At 38.9% G+C, this 23,548-nt stretch overlaps 2 protein-coding genes across 2 annotated transcripts in view; one reads left to right on the forward strand and one right to left on the reverse strand.

Annotated features, from left to right (window-relative positions):
• Nucleotides 1-22,161, forward strand: part of IPPK (inositol-pentakisphosphate 2-kinase) — a 29,911-nt gene extending 7,750 nt beyond the window's left edge. Inside the window, exons 2-13 of the mRNA XM_084531489.1 lie at nt 3,543-3,590; nt 7,400-7,495; nt 8,290-8,356; nt 10,208-10,329; nt 10,768-10,857; nt 12,567-12,625; nt 13,066-13,138; nt 14,116-14,395; nt 15,500-15,650; nt 16,973-17,075; nt 17,590-17,669; nt 18,715-22,161. Coding sequence (XP_084387615.1) covers nt 3,543-3,590; nt 7,400-7,495; nt 8,290-8,356; nt 10,208-10,329; nt 10,768-10,857; nt 12,567-12,625; nt 13,066-13,138; nt 14,116-14,395; nt 15,500-15,650; nt 16,973-17,075; nt 17,590-17,669; nt 18,715-18,940 — 1,395 coding nt within the window. The 3' untranslated portion in view covers nt 18,941-22,161. The remainder of the gene's footprint in view (nt 1-3,542; nt 3,591-7,399; nt 7,496-8,289; nt 8,357-10,207; nt 10,330-10,767; nt 10,858-12,566; nt 12,626-13,065; nt 13,139-14,115; nt 14,396-15,499; nt 15,651-16,972; nt 17,076-17,589; nt 17,670-18,714) is intronic.
• The window catches only part of CENPP (centromere protein P), a 139,393-nt gene continuing 137,797 nt past the window's right edge, over nt 21,953-23,548 (reverse strand). Inside the window, exons 8-9 of the mRNA XM_084531497.1 lie at nt 22,615-22,706; nt 21,953-22,308 (exon numbers count right to left, since the gene is read on the reverse strand). Coding sequence (XP_084387623.1) covers nt 22,136-22,308; nt 22,615-22,706 — 265 coding nt within the window. The 3' untranslated portion in view covers nt 21,953-22,135. The remainder of the gene's footprint in view (nt 22,309-22,614; nt 22,707-23,548) is intronic.

Here is a 23,548-nt window from a genome sequence, read left to right on the forward strand (position 1 = left end):
TCAGCAGAGTAGGTCCATAGTTCATCTGTGGTACCAGTGAAAATGTCATTTATTAGTATTTGCAGATCAGTAACTTCAAGTTGGGCTTGTGTAGCAGTGCTGTTTAACTTCACTTAACCCCTACCTCTCCCTTTGACTGAACTTTAGGTAGAATGCACTTCTTGTAGGTGTAACGGCTGAATGCTGGTGTAAATCTGCTATGACTAAGTTGCACTACATAGCCACAGTGGTAGAAGCAAGTTTGACATTTGTAGAGCTATTTTGGGTAAGTTCTTGATAACTTTTTGGGTTGAAGAAAAGAAGTTTCTGGGGTTTGGAAGGGACCTCCGAAGATCATCTAGTCCAGCCCCCTGCTGGGCAGGATCACCTAGAGCACGTTGTGCAGGATGGCAGCCAGGCGGGGTTTGAAGATCTCCAGAGAAGGAGACTCCACAGCCTCTCTGGGCAGCCTGTCCTGGTGCTCTGTCACCTCCCATATTCAGCTGGAACCTCCTGTGCTTCAGTTTGTGCCTGACACTAAAGGCCCTAAATTAAACAGTCAGTTTTTATTGTATAAAGAAATTCTGCAATGCTTTCAGGTATTGTTTCCTAAAAGTAGGAGGAGCAGCTTCATCCCTTCATCTCCTTAAGTAGTAGCAGGTGGTGGTGGTGCTGTGTCTAATTGATTGCAAGGAGTTATTTGGCGTTAAGTGTAGGAAAGATTTGTTACCAGTCTTTGAGAGCGTTTTCCGCGGTAGTTCACAACTGGGAGCTCATGACTTTTATACAGACAGCTTTAAAGCTCTTCTGGGGTTTATTGTTCTGCTTGTCCAGCACATGCCTTCATCACAGCGGTATGTTGACAGCAGAGAGGTTAACACCTTTGTGTTGTAAAATTGCACACAGTGCTCACGGAAACACCGGTGAGGTTCCGGGCACTGCAGCTTAGGGGATGCTGTGGAGGGAGGGGGCAGGAGGGTGGGGTTCCTCTTGGGACTTAGTTGTTACCCCAAGGGGTTTGGTTCCTACCAGAAGACCTTGCAGATGTGAACACCAGTTGGTGACCAACTAGATCAGAATCTTTTCCTGTTACACCGGGCAGTTGCAGAACCAGGTATCAGAGAAATGTTTTGCCTCTACAGAAAAGCACTTTGCTTGTTCTGGTTAGAACAACAGCAGTGTAATAACAAATGATGTGAGCCTGCTGACTTGGAAAGGCAGAAGCTGAGGTGGCATTTCCCAGGCTTTATGTTTGGACAGGCCAATTCTTCATGTTCTTGTACAGAAGCTTACTCGAAAGCTGTGTGAGCTGAGGTGGTAGAGTAGAAGTAAAATACGTAAATACATGGCGTTGTTGTCGATGTTGTTCTAGGCAAATTTTCTCGTTTCTTGCATGGGCACCATCTCTTAAACAGATTTTGTTAACAATGTAGCAAGAGACTGAAAGTCAAAAACCCCTCAGTGATGCTAACTACTTCTGGTTAGTTTTAGTTTTAGTTTTAGTTTTTCCCAAAGCATGAAGTGTCAGGATTATAGAGTTGTCCCAGTTGTGTTTAACTTGTGAAAACTCCCCCATTCAGGAGGCCTGCAGAGTAGCTTGGTCTTAAGAGAAAGAAGTTTTAAAGATATTTCCAAACAATTTTAGTCCAATATCAAATATCGGTCTGTGAAAGAATAAATGTATATATATATTTTTAATCCTGGCTTCATGACGCCGAATCCAAAGTGCCTAGATTGATGCCAGTCATGTTTTGTTATTTTGGCTTAACTGCAAGCAGTGTTTGGATTTCTTTAAGTAAAATTGAAATAATAGCTAGAGTAACTGTTTTAGAGAATAAAAATTACTGCAGATGATCATTTGACTTCCCAGGGACCAAGACCAGCAACTCATTTTTTCCCAAGATACGTTAAGACAAAAGTTGTGTGTGCATGCACGCACGCGTTTGTCTTCTCCAGTGACTTCTTTCAGCACATTTTTGCAGCACCCCTTACAGCTTCTCTCTTTATTGGCAAGCATCAACTTTTAGTTATGATTTAAAAGACAAACAAACAATCGTTTCACGGTAGGATGCCAAGGAAGTATTTGCCTTTAAGCAGATGTGTAAGTATAAGGCTGGAGTCTCACGTTGCTGGGCCTTGATGCAGTGCCCTTCTAGAGCATGGAGCTATTGTTAAAAGCCCGATGTGCTCTGTGAGCAGCTTTCTGTATCCCTGCTGCTCCCACTCACACTGAGCTGCCTCTAACAGCTGGCCACGTTTTGCTGTAGCTCCAGTGTGGTAATGGGCTCTGGTGGGAATGTTTGTTACCATTTACCAAATTTCATGCAATAATTTTGCTTAAATTCTTTATTTGAATAATAAGGGCAGTCCTATTTGATATTCTGATGCCTTTTGTTGTGAACTGAATGCTGAACATGCTTACAGAGAAAGGACTGCAGGATTGGTTTTTAATAAAAGAAAAAATTGCAGTTTTTCCTTTGAATTCAGTATTTTTTTCTAGCTTGTCTTCATTCTTCAAAAGATCTGAAGCCTCTTGATGTGTCATGTGTTACTTTTTCCTACTTTAATGTATTGCTTTTTTTTTTCTCTCCTTGATTTTGTAGCCTGTTTTTTTGTTTGGTTTCTTTCGTTTTGTTTTTTGTTGCTGCTGTTTTCATCTTTTTGTCTGTACGGACTGCTATTCAATTAACTTAATGCTTTGGTGGTAAATAGTGCATTGATGAAAGTACTGGTAAGCAGTCTAAGGGCTTGGGGGGGTACGTATAGGGAATGAAGTTTGGGGAACACTAGGATCTAGTTGATCTGATCCTCCAAGTGTGAAGGGTAGTACCAGCTTCCTAAGAAATCTGTTTTCTTCTGGATTTGGCCCTTCATTTGGCATGTTGTATCTTTGATGTTCAATCCGTAAAGCATTTAAGATAACAGACAAAAAACCTCATGGCAACAACTGCACCCAGGATTTGCAAGTAAAGAATCAGTTGAATGAATCAATAATGCACTAGCATGAAAAATACACCCCTGATATTTCCACTGGTAATAATTCTCAGTACCGGTATCAGCAGAGCTGTGTAGCTATTGCTGCTAACTAAAAGCTATCTGCTTAAAATCAGCTCAGTGTCACAAAATGTTATAACCAGATATTTTATTGGGTCTCACAGTTTTTTCCAAAGACTTTTTGGGCAAAAACGATAGGGTGTTTTTCTGTATTTTTGTTTGATGCTGTGTTTTAGGGGCAGTCACAATTGACACGGCAGACTTTCAGAGATAGAAGCTAAGGGAGTGTTCTCCCTTTTACAGCTGGTGACAGGACAGAGTGGCTGCCTTGGTAAGGTCAATAGAGGAGGTCGTGGCAAATCTGGGAGCAGAAGTTGATGTACTTGATTTCAAGTTGAGTGAATCAAGCCTTTAAAAAGCCTTTTCTTTTCTTTTTTTTTTTTTTTTTTTTTTCCCAGTGTTTTAGATGAGCTAGATTGGGGAATCAGACCCTTGCGGTGTTCAGATGCAATTTACTTTGATGTGCTTAAATACTAATGAAATCAATATTCTTTCCTATCTTTCTTTAGCGCTGTGTGGTGCTGCGGTTTTTGAAGTCTCCCCCAAACCAGAATAAGGTAAGATTCAACACGTTCTGGTGATAAAAGCCCCCAGGTAAGTTAAAAAAAACCTGTCTGAGGAGAGAGAAGAAACCTGCAAAAGAACGGCAACCGACAGGAGTAAGAAAAAGGGGACGTTTTGAAATGTGCTTGTGTTTCAGGAGTTTTGGCAACAGAACAGAAATGTGAGATCTTCTTACGTAACTAAGGTTATGTGACTGCTGAGACCATGACCTCTGGGGGGATCAAATTTTAAGATGGCAGTGACTGTGTAGAAGGGATGGCTTTTTGTAAGGATGTCTGTGGCAATGGGGGCAGTGTTAATGTTGCTTATCGACCTGTGGGAGAGCGGTGGTGCTGCAGGAAATACTGCAAGAACGGCCATTGTCACTGAGCGACTTCACTGCCCTGGCTGCTGCAGAAAGCAGAGCGGGACACGGCCTCTGTTTTCATGGGCTGTGGCACAAGATTTTTCTGCTTGAGAAAGGAACTGAAGGGGGTTACCTTAGATTTACTTTAAAAGGCATAAAAAACTATCAGGAATCAAAGGTGATGGGTAAAAATGAAGTGTCAGCACAGTGCTCCCAGGGAAAAAATATAAGAGCAAAAGAAGCAGGAGGTTCAAATTCTGCCATGTCTCTAACCTGGTGAGTAGTCTTTTTGGCACGTTACTTGAGAGGTGCGGGGAATGGCTTAAATACAAAGCGGTCTATGGCTCTTTAAATAAAGAACAAAACACGTGAGGTACCAGCATTTATTTATTTATTTAGTCTGAAGATAGTCTTGCATACTAATTGGTTTTTAAAAACTGACAGGTCAGGAAGAAATGGCAGTGGAAGCTAGGAAGTAACTTCACCTTTACGTATCTCAGAGTTGAAGTTGATGATACTTCTGTGAACCTCTTTGGTATGCACGTAGGTTTCTGGATTGGAATAGTGAAACACAAGGGAAAATGGCCTGGGCATGCTGTTCTTTTACTTCTTAAGCAATGTTCAGATTCTTGATTTTTTTTATTTTTTTCTCCTGCATAATCAGGTGAATAAAATTGCTCAGAATCCCACCAAGCATAGAGATACGTCGCAGTAGGTGTTCCTGCGTGTTGTATCTGATCTAGCAACGAGTGTGGCCCTGCAGAAGCAGTTTTGGGACAAACTTGGACAGAGCAATGTGACAGCAATAGAGAAGAAATGTTTTTTAGGTGTAACTTTTATTCCTGTCTGGTGCAAGATCAGTTAGGATCCAGGGTGATACATTTCTGCATGTGATGTTGTAGCTCATCCAGTGTAAACAATTCTGAAAGAACCAGCTGAAGCAAAATACTTTCTAGTAAGAGGCATACTGAAATTCAGATGTGCATCTCAGTCTCTGCTGTTTAGCTCCTTTGGAAAAGGTTTTATAAAAAAAAAAAAAAAAGTCCAAATGCTGTTTTGCATTTATACTGCTTGGGACTACATAACTCAGCAGTTAAACAAGACGATAGTATCACAAATTATAATTTTATTGTTACAATTAAGTGTTTGAATAAAAAGTACTGATAGTGAATAATATAACGGGATTACATTTCTTGAGTAGAATGCCAAGTATCAGGACTCGTGGAATGACTTCAATGGCATGTTGCTAATTTTAGTGTACATGGGTGTTTTGCACGAGTGGATGTTTGCCTTTCTGTTATGTGGAACCTCTGAGAGTTGGCATTTTTGGCTAGATGAACTGGCCGGAATGGTGGCTCCTTCAAAGTTTTTCATCTTTGCCTTTTTTAATGTTAAAGGGTGGTGCTCCAGTAGTTTGTTAGTTGTTTTTTATTTCTTGTTTGCAGTGTTCCCAATACACTTGCTGTTAAAGGGGTGTGGGCAGGTGTCAAAGCAGGGTGAGGGCAGAGGAACAGGGACGTACCCAGCGCTGCTCCCTGCCTTGTGTGGGGAGCAGCAAAGGAGCTTGGGCTGCTGGCAGCCACCTCTCGTGGATGTAGGTGTGCTCAGCACTCGTGATGGGTGCTGGCCTTCCTGCAGAACGCAGGCTGAGCAATGCTGCTTTAAAAATAGGCTTTTTTGTACCCATGTGGGTGGTCTGCTCACTTATCTTGTTGCCTATTCTTTATTTTCTTTTAGAGGCAGTTCTTTAGACCAGATGACGGCAGCTGAGAAAGTTACTCAGGCACCATCGGTGTGTGTTTTGTTGTAAAACTCAAGCAGTGGAAGATTGCCTGTTCTGAGGAGGCTCCAAGCTTATTTTGGCTCTCTTAAAAGGATTCAGGGAGAGCTGTTCTGAGAAATAGCTCCACATACAGTATGCCAGGCATGTTAAAGAATTAGTGCTGTCCTGGCCTTTACAGAATGATAGAAATGCAAGTGCTCGGAGAAAATTGGACTTCTACTTGCTGCAAAGGATTTTTTATTTGTTTTTTTTTTGTAGCACGCTCCATAATAAAGTAGCAGGGCGTAGTACTGAGTGCTACTGAAGTGAGAGGCTGGAGTACCGCAGCAACATCCAGTAGCAGCCTCTCGGTGTATTGCAGTGCTGTGAATTGCTGTTTCAGTCTGGAAAATTAATTCTGCTAAGGGAAGAGTATTAAACTTGGTGTGCAGTCTCAGCAGGCCTGAATTATGGTAACAAAATAATCCGAGTTATGCAATTGGTGTAAATTTGTTAGGTAACCCCTCCTGGTGGAAAAAAATCTACCTATTGTAATGGCATTATAGAATAAAGGTAATAAAATTGCCTGGTTAGCGATGGTCTGCTTTATCCTCCTTACACATTTAATTCCTGCTGGATGTTGTCTTTCCCTGGTTCTCCATCAAGTCTTTGTCATTACCTGAGTGAAGCCCTCCTAGCATTTTATTTTCTCTTCTGCTGCTCTGTAGTGCAGAGTACAGAACTTTTTTTTTTCTCCTGTTGATGTTTTTTTTTCCCTCTGTGATTTTCTAACTGGGACATCAGTGTTACATTTCCTCTTCTTCTACTGTAACTTAATCCCAGGAGCACATCTGTGTGGTTCAGTGCTCTGTAGTGTAGGCAAAGGAGTGTTTCCAGAAAAAGATCCAGGAAGGGAGCTTGGAGGTTGTAGTACCAATAGAACAGTGTGCAGAGAACCAGAGTATGCTCATGTACTGGGGATGTGATCATACTGAAAGGCTTTTTGTGCACGGGCCCTCTGCTGCCTCTCTGAGGTGCAGAAGCGTGCCCAAGTGAGACCACGCCGAGGTGGCCATCCTGCTGCTGGCACTCAGACAGCTTCGTTCCTGTCTAGCTTGGCGTTTTTATCTTGTGGAAGAACTTCGGTGTTTCCTTATAGACGCACAGTGTAAAATTAATGATGGTGCTATACTAAGAGTTTTCATTGTCTAGGGCAGCATTTGGGACAGGTAACAAGTTTTGTTTGTGCAAAGGTTTGGGATTTGGCTCAGTCTTTTGGGCCATTCTCTTCTGAACCTCCAGGTGAAGTATTTTGTAGCACTCAGAGGCTCTCCTGAACTCAACCTCTTGGTGAGGAGGCTTGCTGCGTCTCTGCTTTTACTTAGAGATCTTTGAGCTGTTGAGTACTAATAATAGATCTTGAGTGATCTCCCCAACTTCCACTTTCTTAATTTTCTCTGTCCTTTTTTCCTCTGAAACTCAAGTTGAATAATCATCTTCTCTGTTTTTTGTGGCCATCCCAGCCTCTTAAAGAGCAGCAGGGAAACAAATGTAGCCTAAGTTGTGTGTGTCCGTTTAATTTCAATATGTACTGACTTAATTGGTGTGCTAAGTCTATGAGTAGTACGCGTATGTATCCTTGAGTAGTGTTTATCATTATTTCATAATTTAATTACTATGTTTCTTTCTTCCAGACTTCAGAGGAAATACTACACCATCTGCAAAACATCGTAGACTTTGGAAAACATGTCATGAAGCAGTTCTTTGGGGAGAATTATGTTCACCATGGGGTAAATGTTTTATTCTTAAAATAAATGGCTTATGCATGGTAAACTATACAGTCTTTTCGGGAACACTGAATGCCACTGAAAGCAATTAATAGGGTTTAGAGATATTCTTGAGCAAGCTACACACACAAGAAGCATTTGGTTAAGAACAAAGATCCTGCTTTGTGCTGCTGAGGTGATTGGATTGTACTCTGTGGCTTGAACTGTTTCAAGCTACTGCTGAAAAAAGTGGTCATTCCTTGGCCCTGTATAAGGTGAGAGGTGAGAAAGATAGGTTTTGAGACTATCTTTGCAAAACAAGGGGAGGAATCTGGTTCACACAAACTGTCTAGATCTGTGTGCACTCAGAGGTAACTTTCCTTGCCATGCACTTCAAGGTGGCGAGATCTCGTTAACTGACCATCAGGTACCCGAGTGGGGAAGTTGGGGTTGGAACCTGATGGGCACAACTCTGCCTTGGAGGGGTGGGGAGCGAGACACCGGCCAGAAGTGGGACTGTTTCATTTGGGAAATGATGCAAGTTTCTTCATGAACGTTAAACTCATCCTGAAAAATGACTTTTTTCATGCATTTGTTAAAATTCCATTTTGTTTTCAAAGTGTTGTATGTGAACTCAGGTGCAGGTCTTCATATAGGTGGTTAACCTGAGAGAGAAGCTGCTGATCGTATAGCTTAGTATACTGCTGTTAATGTCCGTTGAGCTTTGGTATTCCATTTTAAGACTCCCAAACTCTGGGTGTTAATCTTTGTGTTGAAATACATATATTTACTTTTTTTTTTTTTTTTTTTTTAAATAGGAAATTATTCAACTGCCTTTAGACTTCGTAAGACAGCTCTGTTTAAAGATTCAGCCAGAGAGGCCAGGTAAGTGCCCCATTAAAAGGGGGTCATTGCTCAAGCTATAAAAACATTGTGCTTTAAAATAAAGTTAAAAAAAGTATCATAACCCAGAACATGAGGGAACTTCTTTCAGTACTAAAACAATGAAAAGCTGAAAATTTGTTGTGGAAAAATGGGTGTGTTCCAGGCTTTAAAACTGCATCTGCTAGTGGTTTCATCAAATTGGAGAAAGGGATCCACATTAAGCCTGTGTTTGATAATTCCTGAACAAGCTTTTTACCTTGCTCTTGAAGTCCTTTAGAAAGATCAAGGAGGGTGGTGGAAGATACACATTAAAATACTGTTTTCTCAAGCCTTCTTTAGAAGGCTCAGAAACATCTGTTTTAGGAGATTTCATAGAAGAAAGATGTGATATTAAATCCTTTGGTAAGTGTAGCCAGTTCCTTGAAGCCTTTGATCCCTTGGAAAAAGTGACTTAATTTACCTATGGAAAAGGCACTCTGTATTGACTTGTCACCTGAGAAAGTTTCACAGTACCAGAAACCAGGAAGGTAAGTGAATACTGTGCCTAATAAAAGTTGCTAAAGTGAAAAACAGAAGTTACAAAACCAACGATGCTTTGGTAGAAGTTAATGATAGAATTTAGTTACTTTTTTTCAACAAAATGATCTTAAACAGAGGTTTCCTCTTGCTCATCCTAGTGAAGTACTGCATGTGTTTGCAGGGTGGTGCCTAAGGAGGCTTCCTTTTCTGTGATTTTTTTATTTGTTTTGTTTTCTATTGTGATATATTTTTAAGAATGGGCTTTTTTTTTTTTTTTTTTTTAAGAACAGATGCTGTTAACTGAACACATGTATTCCCTGTCTTTTTAGCAACAGAGATATTTGAAAAACTAGGACTGTATGTTCTCATTAAATTTGAATTAAAATCTCACAGACCTTTCTCTGTCCTGTTACCTTTCCCCGAAGGTGCGTGGAGGGAGGTTATTTCAAGGCTTTAATCTATGCAATTCCTTGTAACCTTAGTCCGAAACCTTTTTGCTTGCTTGTGTTTTTTTTTTTTTTTTTTTTTTTTTTTTCCCCTCAAGACTGTTTATCTGGACTATATTCAGAAATACTATTTTTGGGTGGTTTTAAAAATTCTTGCAATAAACTATCATAGAATCAGGAATCCTCCTTTAAGGAGGAGGAGCCTAACTTTTGTTTCTTTTATGTTGCTTTTGTCCTATTTATTATTTTGTTGTAAATACTGGAATGTTAGGGAGAGGTGGTTCTTCAGTTAGTTGCTTCCTATCAATATTTTTCAGTACATTGTATCTTGATTTCAAGCCTGGGACAAATGTTTGAAACCTTGCAGAAGCACTACATGCAAACTGAGGAATCGAGCTAAGCCACTTGTGGATTCTGTTTAGATTTACACTTTCTCCTCAACTTCTGCCTGTCGCTATTGATACGCCTGTCCATTTCCACAGGCCCAGGGATGGCAGCAATTTTAGTAAGCACACATGAGATCGTGTCTTTGAATACAGTTATAAATCTCTACCTTGGCCACTCCTTTGCTGTTTCAGGCCTCTCATTGCTAAGTTTCCTAGGATGAGCTGGAAACAGGCCATTAAAAGCAGCTCTTGAAGCACTCTTTATGACACTTTTGAGGAAGGAGAAAATGGGTGTTGCTAATGGGAAGGCCAGATTTATGCAAGTGCATAATTGGCTAAATCCTGCTAAACTGTGTCCTGCCTTTGTGTTGTGTTTTTTTTGTGTGTATGTGTGTTTTGTTTCATTTCTTTTTTCCCCCAACTGCTGAACAACACAACTACAGTGTAAAAGAAAAATCCACACACTTAATTTTCTTGGTGGTGTTTTTTTTTCTCTCTAGAGTCTCGCTGTGATAAGGATATGGACACACTTAGTGGTTATGCAATGTGCCTTCCTAATCTTACCAGGCTGCAGACCTATCGTTTTGTGGAACATCGGCCAATCCTCTGCATAGAGATTAAGGTATTGAATAGGAGAAAATCCTTCTGTTTTTTTTGTGGTTTTGTTCGTTTACAGTTTTTAAGCGTGTACTGACCAGAGCAGATTTGAAGAAATTCAGCAGTAGGATATGGCATAGCTCACTGCTTTTGCTGTGACCCATAGGATAAAATACCATCCCTGCTCCCTCACCAAATTTCTGATCTTTTGAAACTTGTTAAATTCCCAGATATTAGTAGGTTTCTTCTGTAGGCCACAGCAATTTTGTGTGTCCTTATTTCTTCACTGAGTACTCTAAAATAATTGGGAATAATGTACAGTGACGTATATAAAACCTTTAAGTATTAGGCATTGATTTATATTTTTTTTTCTGTGTAAATACTTGAAAGATTTGCATATTGTGGGCCCTTTGTAGAAAGAAATGCATTTCTATTTGTAATCATTTCTGTTTGTTTGTTTTAGCCCAAGTGTGGCTTCATTCCTTTTTCCAGCCATGTTTCACAGGAGATAAAACACAAGGTGTGTCGTTACTGTATGCATCAGCATCTAAAGGTAATTTTTTTGGTCTTCGTCCTGCTTTCTTTTGACAGTACTGTGTTTTATTCACAGTTATAAGCTTATTTCATGTTGAAACTTGCGTGTTGTTGCTTAAACCTCTGATATGACTAACAATGGTAGGTGGATATGGATCTGAGTTGCTGGGTGTGAATCTATTTAGTGAGAGGTGGAAAAATTTCTGTGGGAAGTTGGAAGCAAACAAATACAATATTTGTCCTTAGGGACTATTGAACCTGTTGATAAGGTAAACTCTTAAATCAAATTTCCTCTTAAATACAGCTCAGCGAATGCATGGTGACATCCCATACTGTAAAGCAGCAGGTAACTGTGGTGGTTTTAATCCGGTGGGCGGCTGAACTCCACAACTGCTCTCTCACTCCCCCTCCTCAAAGAGGAATGGGGAGAAAATATGATGAAAAGGGCTCAAGGGTTGAGATAAGGACAGGGAGATCATGCAGTAATTACTGTGATGGGCAAAACAGACTCAGCATAGGGAGATAGTAACATCTATTGCCTATTACTAACAACCTAGAGAAGCAAGAAACAAAGGAAAGAAACCAAAAGCACCTTCTCCCCCATCCACCCTCTTCCACCTCCTCCCACCGAGTGGCGCAAGGGAACGGGGGAATGGGGATTATGGTCAGTCTCCAGTGCTTCTTTGCTGCTCCTTCTCGGTCACTCTTGTTCCCTGTGCTGTGGGGTCCCACCCACGGGATGCAGTCCTTGATGAACTGATCTGGTGTGGGCTTCCCACAGGCAGCAGCTCTTCCAGAGCTGCTGCAGATATGGGTCCATACCATGGGGTCCATCCCTCAGGAGAAAACTGCTCCAACCTGGCTCCCCTACGGGCAGCAGCTCCTGCCAGGTCACCTGCTCCTGCGTGGGCTCCTCTCCATGGGCTACAGGTCCGGCCCAGAAACTGCTCTGGCAGGGGTCTTCCACAGGCGGCAGCCTCCGTCGGTGTAGGTCCACCTGCTCCACCGTGGTCTCCTCCACGGGCTGCAGCGTGGAACCCTGCTCCACCGTGGTACTCCATGGGCTGCAGGGGGACAGCCTGTTTCACCATGGTCCTCACCACAGGCCGCAGGGGACTTCTGCTCCGGCGCCTGGAGCACCTCTCCCCCTCCTTCTGCACTGACCTTGGCACCTGCAAGGCCGTTCCTCACTCCCTTCACTCTCCCAGCTGCTGTCTGGCGCAGTGTTTGTTTTTTTTTTATTTTTATTTTTTTATTTTTTTTTCCCTGACTTAAATATGCTCTCAAAGAGGCACAAAACAACACAGCTTATTGGCTTGGCTCTGGTCAGTGGTGGGGCCCTTACCAAACATGGGGCAGCTTCTAGATCCTTCTCACAGAAGCCACCCCTATAGCCCCCTGCTATACCAAAACCATGCCACGTAAACCCACTACAGTAACACGTGGGATGTATATGAGCAATGTCCATTTTGTATCTGAAATCATATAACTGGCTTACTGGAATTTAATGTGACCTTTCGTCCTACTTTCCATTTGTGAATACAGTTTGAGTGTTTTGAGGCAAATATGACATGGAAGACACTTAGTAGTCATGAGCTGGAAGTCCAAGGAGTTTAAGTATCATGGGACTTCTGAAGAGAGGATATTAGTGCCACACACCTGCCTTAAAATAACCGAGAACAGCTATTACAGAAAGTGATTAACAAGAGTAGTTCTGCTTTTCAACAGGTAGCAAATGGAAAATGGAAGCGACCAAGTAAATATTGCCCATTGGATCTCTTCTCAGGGTAAGGAGTTGTGTGACCTGTGTTTTTGCGGCAAAAAAATCCATTGTAGATTTCTTTCTCAGATTACTTTGAGTTTCCCAGAAGCATTAAAAATGATTAATGCCTGCTTGTCTGACTTTTACAGTGAATGTTTCTGGTGCTATATGCCTCTTAACACCTATTTCAGGAATCAGAGTTCTTTAATTAATGCAACAGTACCTTCTGCTACATAACATGAAACCTCAGAAGTGTTTTAATTTGCCCAGATTTAATATTCTAATTTCCAGTAGTTAGTCTTTGCAGTGACTTTAGCATGAGTAACAATGCTTAATGGGTGTGTTCACTTCAGGTGCCCAGTTTTGACTCGACAGAGTCCTCCAGGCATAGGTGTAAATACCTAATGGTGGTGATAAAACATTCTTGGATTTCTTGGATGTTTATATGCTTTTTTTTCCCCCTAGAAATAAACAAAGAATGCACTTTGCTTTGAAGAGCTTATTACAGGAGGCACAGAACAACTTGAAAATATTTAAGGTAAGCAATCAAATCCGTCTCTGTCTTGCTTTTTTTTTTTAATTTCCTTGGTTAAACAACTTGACTTCAGCACCTGAACAGTCAAGATACTGCTTAATTGGCACCATCACTAATGGACCATGAAGTAGAAGAGAATGGAAAAATGGAAAAATCTGTTGTTAGATTTCAAGTTAGGACAGGTAAATAGGAGTTTTCCAGAACTAATTAGTTGCAGTGAATCACAAAGGAACAACTAATAGAAAAAGACTTTCAAAGGTGACCGTTTTAAAACTTGGTATGCCTCAGGACGAAGAAGGTAGAGAACTTCGCATGTTGCTACAAGTATTTTTGGAAATTACAATTACAACATTTGTGCAAGTCAAACGCACAGCATGCCTCACTGAAGAAGTAAAAAATCACCTTTTATGTGGAAGTAATGTAGGGAAAATATAAAGCAGTAAGTGATGGATTATGCGGATCTTAGATTAATTCTAAGAAATAAAATTATTTTCAATTTATTCAAGTATTAAGCCAACTACTTGAATTACTTAAAATTGTATGAACTGTCCTGTTTATTTATTAGACTGCAGGTAAATATGATTTTTCTGTCTCTTTCGATTATAGCTTTCCTTTTCCTATTTGGCTTTTAAAAAAAGGTTGTTTAACTTTTTTGTTTGCACTTTTTCACTATTGACATTATTCAAAAAGAAGAAATAGGAAAACAAGCTAAGTATCATTTCACTTCTATTGTTCTTATTACTTACAGTAGTTGAGTAAGTAGCATGTGACTTAAATGGTTTGTTTTATTTGTGGTCCTAATTCAAAGGTTGTTACCTGGGGTATCTGAGTAAGAGATTGGGAATGGGTGTATTTGTATGTATACTGTTATACTAACGCTTTCATGTGTCATTTAAAAACATTAAATGTAATACTTTGATTAACTAAGTATGAGTAACTGTATTTCATGAAGTGTCTCAATCTCCCTTTTTCATTTGTAGAACGGGGAACTAATTTATGGCTGTAAAGATGATCAGGAATGTGTATCTGACTGGAACGAACTTGCTCGTCACTTAAAACCTTTCTTTTTCCCTTCAAATGGATTGGTCAGTGGACCACACTGTACAAGGACAATTGTTAAAGAACTAATCCATGTTATAACTATGACGCTACTAAGTAGTACTGATGCCTGCAGGGCAGGTGATATGAAGACAGTTCCCATTTCACAAGGAAGAAGCTACTGTGAAGCAAGTGCTTTTAATAAGGAGCTAGTAAGAAATGGTAAGAAATAATTACTTGAACAATATCAATAACTAAATGCTATCACATAATGATTTGGATGCTTGCCTCTCAGTTGGTCTTTAATAGTGGTGTGAGAACTGAAACAGTGGGAATTTAGTGATTTCTTTTTTTTTTTTTTTAAAAAAAAAAAACTTCTGAGCCGCATAGCTGCTAAATAATTGTTTGTAGGGTGACCTTGCAGTGAGAACTTCTAGCATTGTACCTGCTGACTGGGGTAAAAATGAATTCAGAAGGTAGCAGAGGATAAATTAAAGAAAATACCCATTTGAGCTGGTAACAGTAATAGGTTATTTTAAATGACTGGGGAATTTTTATGTTCTATGTGATGAAATCTGGCTGCTTTTGTTGGTCTGATACATAGCACCTGTTTCTTGCCTTTCCTTGCTCCTTCTGTCAGACTAGCCAGCTAGGGTGTAGCTCACTTTATTTTCTTCTACACCACTCCTGGTAAAGAGAAGGTATGAATACCGGGGGGAAAAATGGGAAATGAGAGCTGGAAGGCTGTAAATCATGTTAATTCCCCGTAAAGTTTGAATTGTTCAAGAAGCTGCTAATTACTCCAATTATACAAATAGTGTGCTTCTTGATCTGCTTTAAGGAAGATCTGTTTTACTGCTGGTTGCTTTTTGCCGTATTTTGTGGAGAAAGAGCTGTCTGTCTTACACAAATATCAAATACGATTCAATTTATACTATCTGAGAGAGACTCTGATTTGCCAAATTACTCTCTACCAGCAGTTTGTACTGTTGAAATCAAATTTGTGGTGGCTTCAAACTTGCAAAAAAATTCTTGTAGATGTGAACAAGTAGATTGCAATGGAAGTGTTCGTTTTCATCTGAATAATTTGTAGAGTTGTATACCAAGTATGGTATTTTACAGCCAAATACGTATTATTTAAATGTGCAATTAAGTAGAGGCACCTGTTATATTAGTGCTTGGAAATGGAAGTGTTTTGGCTTTTTTTCTTTGACTGGTCTGAAGCACATTTGGATTTGCTTTGTGAACAAGTACCTGTGATAGCAAAATGAAGCAAAACAAAGATATCATATTTGCCTTTTTTTTTGAAAATATATTTTCTTCTAGGTAAACATAAATTGGAAAGCTCTGGCTTACCAAAGGGTTGTCTGCTTTATAAAACCCTTCAGGCTCAGATGCTTGACATGCTGGATATTGAAGGACTCTATCCGTTGTACACTAGAGTTGAACAGTACTTAGAGGAGTTTCCTGAAGAGAGGTAAGATTTGATGTCTTTTCAGTTCTGATTAAATAGCTTTGCAGGCAAGACTGAGTCTGTACACATGCAACTATTTGTTATCTTTTGGTATGCTGTGTGTCACCATCGTTAATGGTATTGCATGTTCTGAATCTCTAACTTGAAATGCCAGATAAGTGGAAGATGATAATGGCATTAAATGCAGTAATAATGGCGTTCTTACAGTCATTCTCAAGTCGTATTGGTCTACCTACTACCTGCCCTTTAAAACCCTTACTTTGATATTCAGCAGCAATCCAAACTGAACTTGCAGGATGTAACAGAACAATTGAAGGGATAATGGACTAATTAATATCTGCTCTTGTTCAGCCTGACCTTGTTAAGAGTAAGAGTAGCTTAAAATGCCAGATCACAAGCAATCAAATCATACTTGAGGCACATGAATCTTTATCTTGCTATATATCGTGCCTGGTGAACAAATATTGAATATTGCAAGCTGCTACATTTGTTCTAAAATACGGCTTATTAGTTGAAATAATCACTATAAAAAGCCGTAACTTTGACACTTTTTTGCATTCTTGAGGGGTAACTTGCCTGTAATTCTGCCACTGATCACAAGAGGGCACTGTGGCTTCACTTACAAGGTGGTGCAGCTTTGGGTTCCTTTGTTGCAATTTGAAGGGTTATATTCTTGCAGGCAATGCAGTGGCCTTAAGTTCTGCTTAAACCATTTGCAGTGGGGCTTACCTGGATATTTGTACGTGAAGCAAGTCACTTGAAAATGTATTCTTTTATCTATGTGGTGTCTGTATGCTCTAAAACTCCATTTTTATGGGTTCATATTTTCAGGAGTCCAGGTATTTAACATAGGAAGGAAGGAGACCAAGTAAGCCATTCCATTGCTAGCACATCAAGTACCTGCACGCATTATGAAGTGGGGGGGTGGGGAGCAGGGCCTTGTAAGAAAGTTCATGCCCCACTATTTTCCCAGAAAGCTTGGCTTTCTGGGAACTTCCACAGTTACAAACTTTGAAACTTTCCAATTTTCACTAAAAAAAATGCTGTTTTTGTGATACAGAGGTGAGGGTGAATTAAGAGTGATTAATCTTAAAAACAAACTAACAAACAAACCAAAACAAACACCCAAACCTAAACAGTAGCAGATCTTAAGCAAAATGAGGCTAATAGGGATTGGTCAGGGTGTTAATTAACCTGTTGCCATCTTTACTGGTGTTGGTGTTGGTATGTTCTAATCTGAATATCTGGGCTGCTTAAGAAAGATCTCACTGGCTATCAGTAAATCATCTTGGCTGTCTGTAAATCTTCTTTTAAAATTTATTTAGAAGTACATTACAGATAGATGGGCCTTACAATGAAGCATTTTATGAGAAGCTGCTAGATCTTTCAACTGAAGATGATGGGACAATAGCATTTGCATTAACAAAGGTACTTTTCCTGTATATATTGTTGAAACTTTTGTCTGACAGTTTTTAATAAACACTTGTCTAACTGAAATCGATGGATAGCCTGTTAGCATCACCACTGTCTCGTTAGAATTTTGTACAGGTAAAAGTGCTTAGTTTTGACAGGGTGCCAAGCTGTATGGTATGTAGCAGAAACACTTAAAACCAAACTATTTAGCACCTGTTCATGGAAAAAAAAAAAGCTGGCTATTTCCTGTCTAGGCTGAGGAGGCATTTACATGACCAGGTGCTTCTCTGACCTTCAGGAAAAGACATTTCTGTAGAAATAAACACAGTTTTTACACAGGATGCTGTAAAAGCACTTGTTCTTGCTAAACATCTGCTATAGAGATAATTTCCAGCTCTTTTAACTACCAACATAGTAATATACTAAGTGTACCGGTGCCTTTTGAAAGAACATAAAGAATGGTATATGCTTTATATAAAGGTAAATACAAATAATAATGGAAAATTCTTGTCATTTCTATGTTGGGTAGGTGCAACAGTACAGAATAGCAATGACTGCTAAAGACTGCTCCATCATGATTTCCCTTTCACCTTGTCTACAAGACGAATGGTAAGAGTTATCTGCTTTTGAGTGACTAATATTCATTAGGAATCTGAAGATTCATTTACACAGTTCAGTAAATCCATGTAACTGTTGAAGCTTTTTTTGTTTTGTTTTCCTGTGTGTGTGTGTGTGTGTCCAAATATTTCGCTGTGGGCATATTGGTAAGGTAGGGTTCTGATTTAAGACAGGGTAGACATCTGTTTTTTTTTGAAGGGTTTTAAGTTGATAAAAGGTCAAGCTTTTATATTTACTCCCGTCGTGAAGTTTGAGTTGATTGTTCATGGTAGATATACATGGTATTTAGCTAGGTAAAATTTTTCTGCCTTGCTGTCCTCATCGGAGAGATTTTTTTCTAGATGAGTTGCTTTTAACTTTAATTAGAAAACAGAAGGCTGTATTAAGCATATCAATAGAAACAAGGCAATATCAGGAGGTGACATCTACTGTAAGGCAAGAGGCTTTGCCAAAGTGTTACCTGTTTTGACTTGTGTCAGCAATAAGTCTTGCTCTTATATGGGGGATTTTACTTTAGAGCATATGGTCTTCTGCGTTTGCCCTGCGGTTCTTGAGTAAAAGGTTCATGTGGGAGATGGCTCTTGCAAAAGTTGATCTGTTACTAAATTCTCCATCCTTCAATATGCTTGGACACTAGTTCTGATACTAAATTGTATTACCTTGAACCAAGTGAGAGTTGCAGTAATTTCTTCTGCTAGCTAATAAGGCTCTTGATTTGTATTCAATCTCACCTAGAAATAGTGATATTTAGTGTATTCACTAAATACAGAGACAGACTAATTGTGAGTAGCATTTTGACTTAAACTCTGTGGAAGCTGAAAGGAAAATGACTGGAAGAAGATTCAGCAAATTTACTTAAAGACTACTTAAGCTGGAGCTGTAATTTCCTGAGTGCTACATTGACATTTATTTTCTTAGGCTTTCGTGAAAGTTGTAAAATAAATACGAGAGTCACTTCTGTAAGGGGACCTGGGACGTGTGAATGAAAAATCCTAACCTCGGTGACTCAGATGTGTAATACGGTTTTGTTTTCCAGCTCTGAGCAAAGACCTGTGGTACTAGCATCCAAATCAAGATTCACTTTTTCTGTTTCTGTCCTGGACCTTGACCTTAAACCCTATGAAAGCATTCCTCATCAGTACAAACTCGATGGCAAGATAGTAAACTATTATTTGAAGAATGTACAGGCCAAAGATGACCCAGTTATGTCCAGTCTCTTCAAGGAGAACGAAGACTGCACATTAGTTCTCCACAAAGTGTAACTGTTTCCTTAAGGTTATTTTCATTTGAGCACACTGCAAAGTGAGAGATTAATGGAATACAATTATGGTGATTTTTTTTTTCTATTGTGTTCGGTGCATTTTTCAGCTGTGAATGTTTTTTGCTTTAAGAAATGGTTTCTAATTGGTAGGCCTTTTCAAAGACATGGAATAGCACTAAAACATGCATTTGCTATGTAACCTAAATGAATGTATTTAATGTGACAGAACAGATAATGTGCCATACCTTGAAGCTAGAGGACAGATCAAAATAATACTAAATGTCCACTTCCTTAGAATTGGAAGAGCACAGAATTACAGGTTTCCTGAGGTGTTGCACTAACATAGAAAACCTAATTACTAACAAGCGAATTGCCTTGGTGTTTGTGCTCATACCTGCTAGGAAGAAGAAATGCTCTGACAAAACCTAATATTAAACTTTAGCATTAAGTCCACTGAAAATACAACTGAAGTGGCTATTCAAGTGTTACTGATCTATGGAACTACCATGTTATTGCAGAACACTTAAGTACTAATGCATGAGGTTAAGAACAACCAGACTGCCTCCAGAAGTTTTGTGATCACTTTGTATCTACCTAAAGCTTCTGAAACTAAGTGAAAAGGGTTAAAGGTAAGTTTTGAATTTTATGTGACAGCTGAGCTTAACTTGTCTGACATATTGGTCTTTTATTTTCTATATGTTACATGCTGCTATTTAAGGTGAAACCACAGCTCGCTCTTACCTAATAGAAATTGAGCGATAGGAATGATATATTCTGAATTTTCCAGATTACTTTAGGTCTTTCAGACCGTGTCAATTGCTTTTTGCATTTGTGTGGCATTATTTCACTGACATCCCACCTATTGCGTAGCATGGCCATCCGCTTTCAGGCTTGTTCTTTTTAAGTGACAGAAAAAAATGTGACAGTATCAGAAGCTGGAGGGTCACTTTCTCATGATGAGTACTGGAACTAAGTTTTTATCAAGTTTTTATCACTACTTCAGCAACTTAACGATGACTTTACCTTGTAAACATCGATATGTACAGCTGAAAGCCTGTGAGATGTTGCAGTAAGCCATTGGCAAAGAAGATCCTGAGTTGGAAACTGAGGATACACTCAAAACTGTGGGTAGTGTGATAAAATCTATAGCCACCTTTCCCACATGCTTGGGAATTACACTCCCTAAAATGTGCAGAGAGATGCTATTCAAGCTACAGTGAACTGCTATGTTGTTATCTGTATACAGTTACTGTTAGCTGTATACAGTATTACTGGTAATATTTTTTCAAAATAATGTAGGTTAACATTTTTAAAAACGTATTTATATTAGGATCTCAATGTGATGTTTGAGTTACTCCATTTTACCTGAAATTTAAAAAGCAAAACTGTAAAATGCTGTAGATTGGCTCAAATCAAGGAAGAAATATGAAATGCAGAATAACACCAATCATATAGCAGTAGGGCTTTGTAGTGGGAAGTGAATTGTATTAGCAGGCTTATAGTCCACTTCCAGGTGATAGTATGCCTTTCTGGAATAAGGTCATTACTTAAATGTGATACTACAACAGTGTAATAAGCTTGTAGTTAACAATGGTAATAACCCCTCCTTTTCAAAGAAAACCAGGGGAAAAGAGGTCCATTTTTTTAATATCAGAAACCCTCCAATTGTTAGAGAAGTTTGGGAAAGATTATCTGCAGCTGAAAAGTTTTTTTTTTTTTTTTTTTTTTTTTAATGCTGTAACTTTAAACACATTTCTTATGCAAACAGAAGTGTGTTTGCTGATAAACAGTTTAATTTTCATGCAAGAAAGAGATAAAGATGAAATAAAGTAAAGGTTGCACAAAGCTAGCTAAACCAGTAATATGTCAGTGGGTAAAGTAGCAATGAATTTTGCCTGTCTGCTGCATTCCAAACTTGAAATTAGTCTGCCTTATATCTAATGATATATTTTACAGAGCTGCTGTTCATCAAAACTTAATCTCTGGCATTGTTCCACTGTAGATTCTAACACAAACCTATCTGTTCTGTCAGTTTTTCCTAACCTTCCAGAACAGTAGGAGACTATTTCAGTGATCACATAGTGGCTTATTAAAACTATGGTGTTATAAACATACTATGGCTTTGAAATTAGTAGGTTTAATTCTTGATTTCTATACCTATTTCATGACTGCTGCATACTTTGTCATAAGTAACATATAGATCAGGCAGTAGCACTGCTTTTGCATGATTATTGCAGCTATGGACTTGAAAAGGAAGTCTTTTAAAATTACTCAAGATTCCACATAGTTTTTATCTTTGATCCTTGATTCTAGGAATAACTGTTACACTCTGTAAGGAGTATGTGATTTCAGATTGTATAGGTTTGGTTTGGACAATGCCATTTGGTTGTGATAGAGCAGGGCATTAACTCTTGAAAAACGCTGCCAGTTCACAAATCAGCTAATGGTACCTCTGATGGAAGTGAAGGAAGATTACAAGATGTCTGTTCTGTTTTGCTTCTTCAGGGACAAAGGTATGAAATGTGGTGCTTTCATAGTGTATTATCTACTAGAATTTTTCCCATAAGTAAAACAAACAAAAAATTAACTAATGTTCACAGCAAGCAGTACTGAACTCACCCACTTCTTGTTATGACAGTATAATGGTCCATTCTTGTTTAGTTTAATGCTGTTTCTACCCAAAACTTATGCTATGGAAAAAAGTTACTTCAGACAATTACATTTTTTTAGCATAATATTTCTTGAAAATCTTCAAATTATTTGCCTGTTTCCAGCCTAATTTAATAAGAAAGCTATTTAACTCTTTGTTCTAGGAGTCTCTTACTGTTCTCTAGTCATTTTAAAATCACTGTACTTTTACAGAGCTGTGAATGAAATTTCCACTTTTTATGGACTTGATTTTGACAGTGCATGATCTTTTAACACTTTCCAGCTATCTAGAAAATGTTAAAAAGATAAACCACTCTGGTACATTAATGATACAGAAAGATAAATTTATAATGAAATCACTCTGTACATGTAACTATTTTATTTGGCATTTTTGTATTTAAATGGCTGTATTTATTTTCATGTCATGACAATTTATATATAACGTGCCATAATTGTACAGATAGCATGTTTTATGAGTATGGTTTCTAAATGGAAAATAACTTAATGTTTATATTCAATAAAATTATAGACTGCATAACACAATATCTTAATTAAAAGTACTTTTGAAATTGCTACCTCTTGTAAGTAATGCTGGAATTGATTTTTCCAAGCCAGCCACTTTGATCAGATTCTCGATTGCTGTCTCAATTCCAAACAGCAGCAGCATGCTTCGGAAGCAGGTAGGTGCATTTTCAAAAGGTGCCATTTTCCGCTCCAAGACTACAAGAATAATGTAAAAGCGAACACGATTTTCAAACAGGTATGCCGTGACTGAAAGTAGCTGTTAGGCTTGCATTTTAGGGTAAGGCAGGTTATCTGCTGTCTAAAAGAAGACACTTTTTTTGCAAGCCTCTTTAAAATAAATACGCAGGAGGTGAAGCTTATCTGCTTGCTAGATTTGGATTTGTTGGCCTGGCTGGGCTCTGCAAGATATATTTTATCTAAAGGGATGCTGGGCAAATAAAAGGGATAGGCATTCTCCTTAAAAGCTCAGAAACGGTCTGTCTCTGCAGAGAATGACGTTACCTTGCTCTGGTACTTTAGTCAGAAGGTCCAGAACAGGTGTGGTTCTCCCTTCTTCATCTATATGTATCTTCCAGACAATCATTAATTCAAACCTGTATCATATCCACAGAAAAGTTAGTTGTTAACTAGGCAACTGTCTTAGTTTCTTAAAATCAGAAAAAGTATGGGATTCAGGAGGTTCATGCTCATTGTGCTCTTAAACAAAATTCATGTCCGGTAATGCAACTCAGAGATCTTTGTATTTAGGAATGAGAAATTCTTAGATTTTTGAACCAAGGAAAATTGGTAATTTGTTGACAAGGGAAGGTTATTACTTCGTTTCCAGGTACATTCAACTTTTTAAACTTCAAGAGGATTTTTTCCCCTAGTTCTTGGTTTTGACTCTTACAAATTTTAAGTTTACAGAGCACAGTGGTAAAAACAATATGATATGCAAGAAAGAGAAGATTTCTCTGCAACCTGTGGTCTGATACTCTGCTAGATAGAGCATGAAAACAAACTCATTTCAGAAGAAATGTCTGCATAAACAGAGTGAGATTCTGGGCTTGCAATAAGATCCACCCCTGCAAAGTTTATGGCTCTTTTAGAATAATACACAGAGATAACTACAGCCAAGGCATAGATCCCTGTATTAGATCCCTATGAGACCCTCCCATTATTCCAAGAGTGTTTCTGGTGTTCTGCCTTATTTCCAGCTTTGGCGGTGGGACAAGATCACTGTACTGTAATAAAAGTGAACAGTTAGACAGTTGGCAGGGTAAGAGTTTTCCTAGTGGAGTACACAGAGATCAGTCTAAAACATTAGTGGTACCTTTGCTGCTTTAAAACAACCCATCTGCATTACTGCATTTGCTACGTGAAGCTTCAAGGATTTTTTCCTTTAAAATTATTTAAAAATGCAAACCTGACAGAATATGTCAAGCAGGGAGCCCAA

The sequence above is a fragment of the Aythya ferina genome (assembly GCF_964211825.1).
Source record: "Aythya ferina genome assembly, chromosome: 10".
NCBI lineage: Eukaryota > Metazoa > Chordata > Aves > Anseriformes > Anatidae > Aythya > Aythya ferina.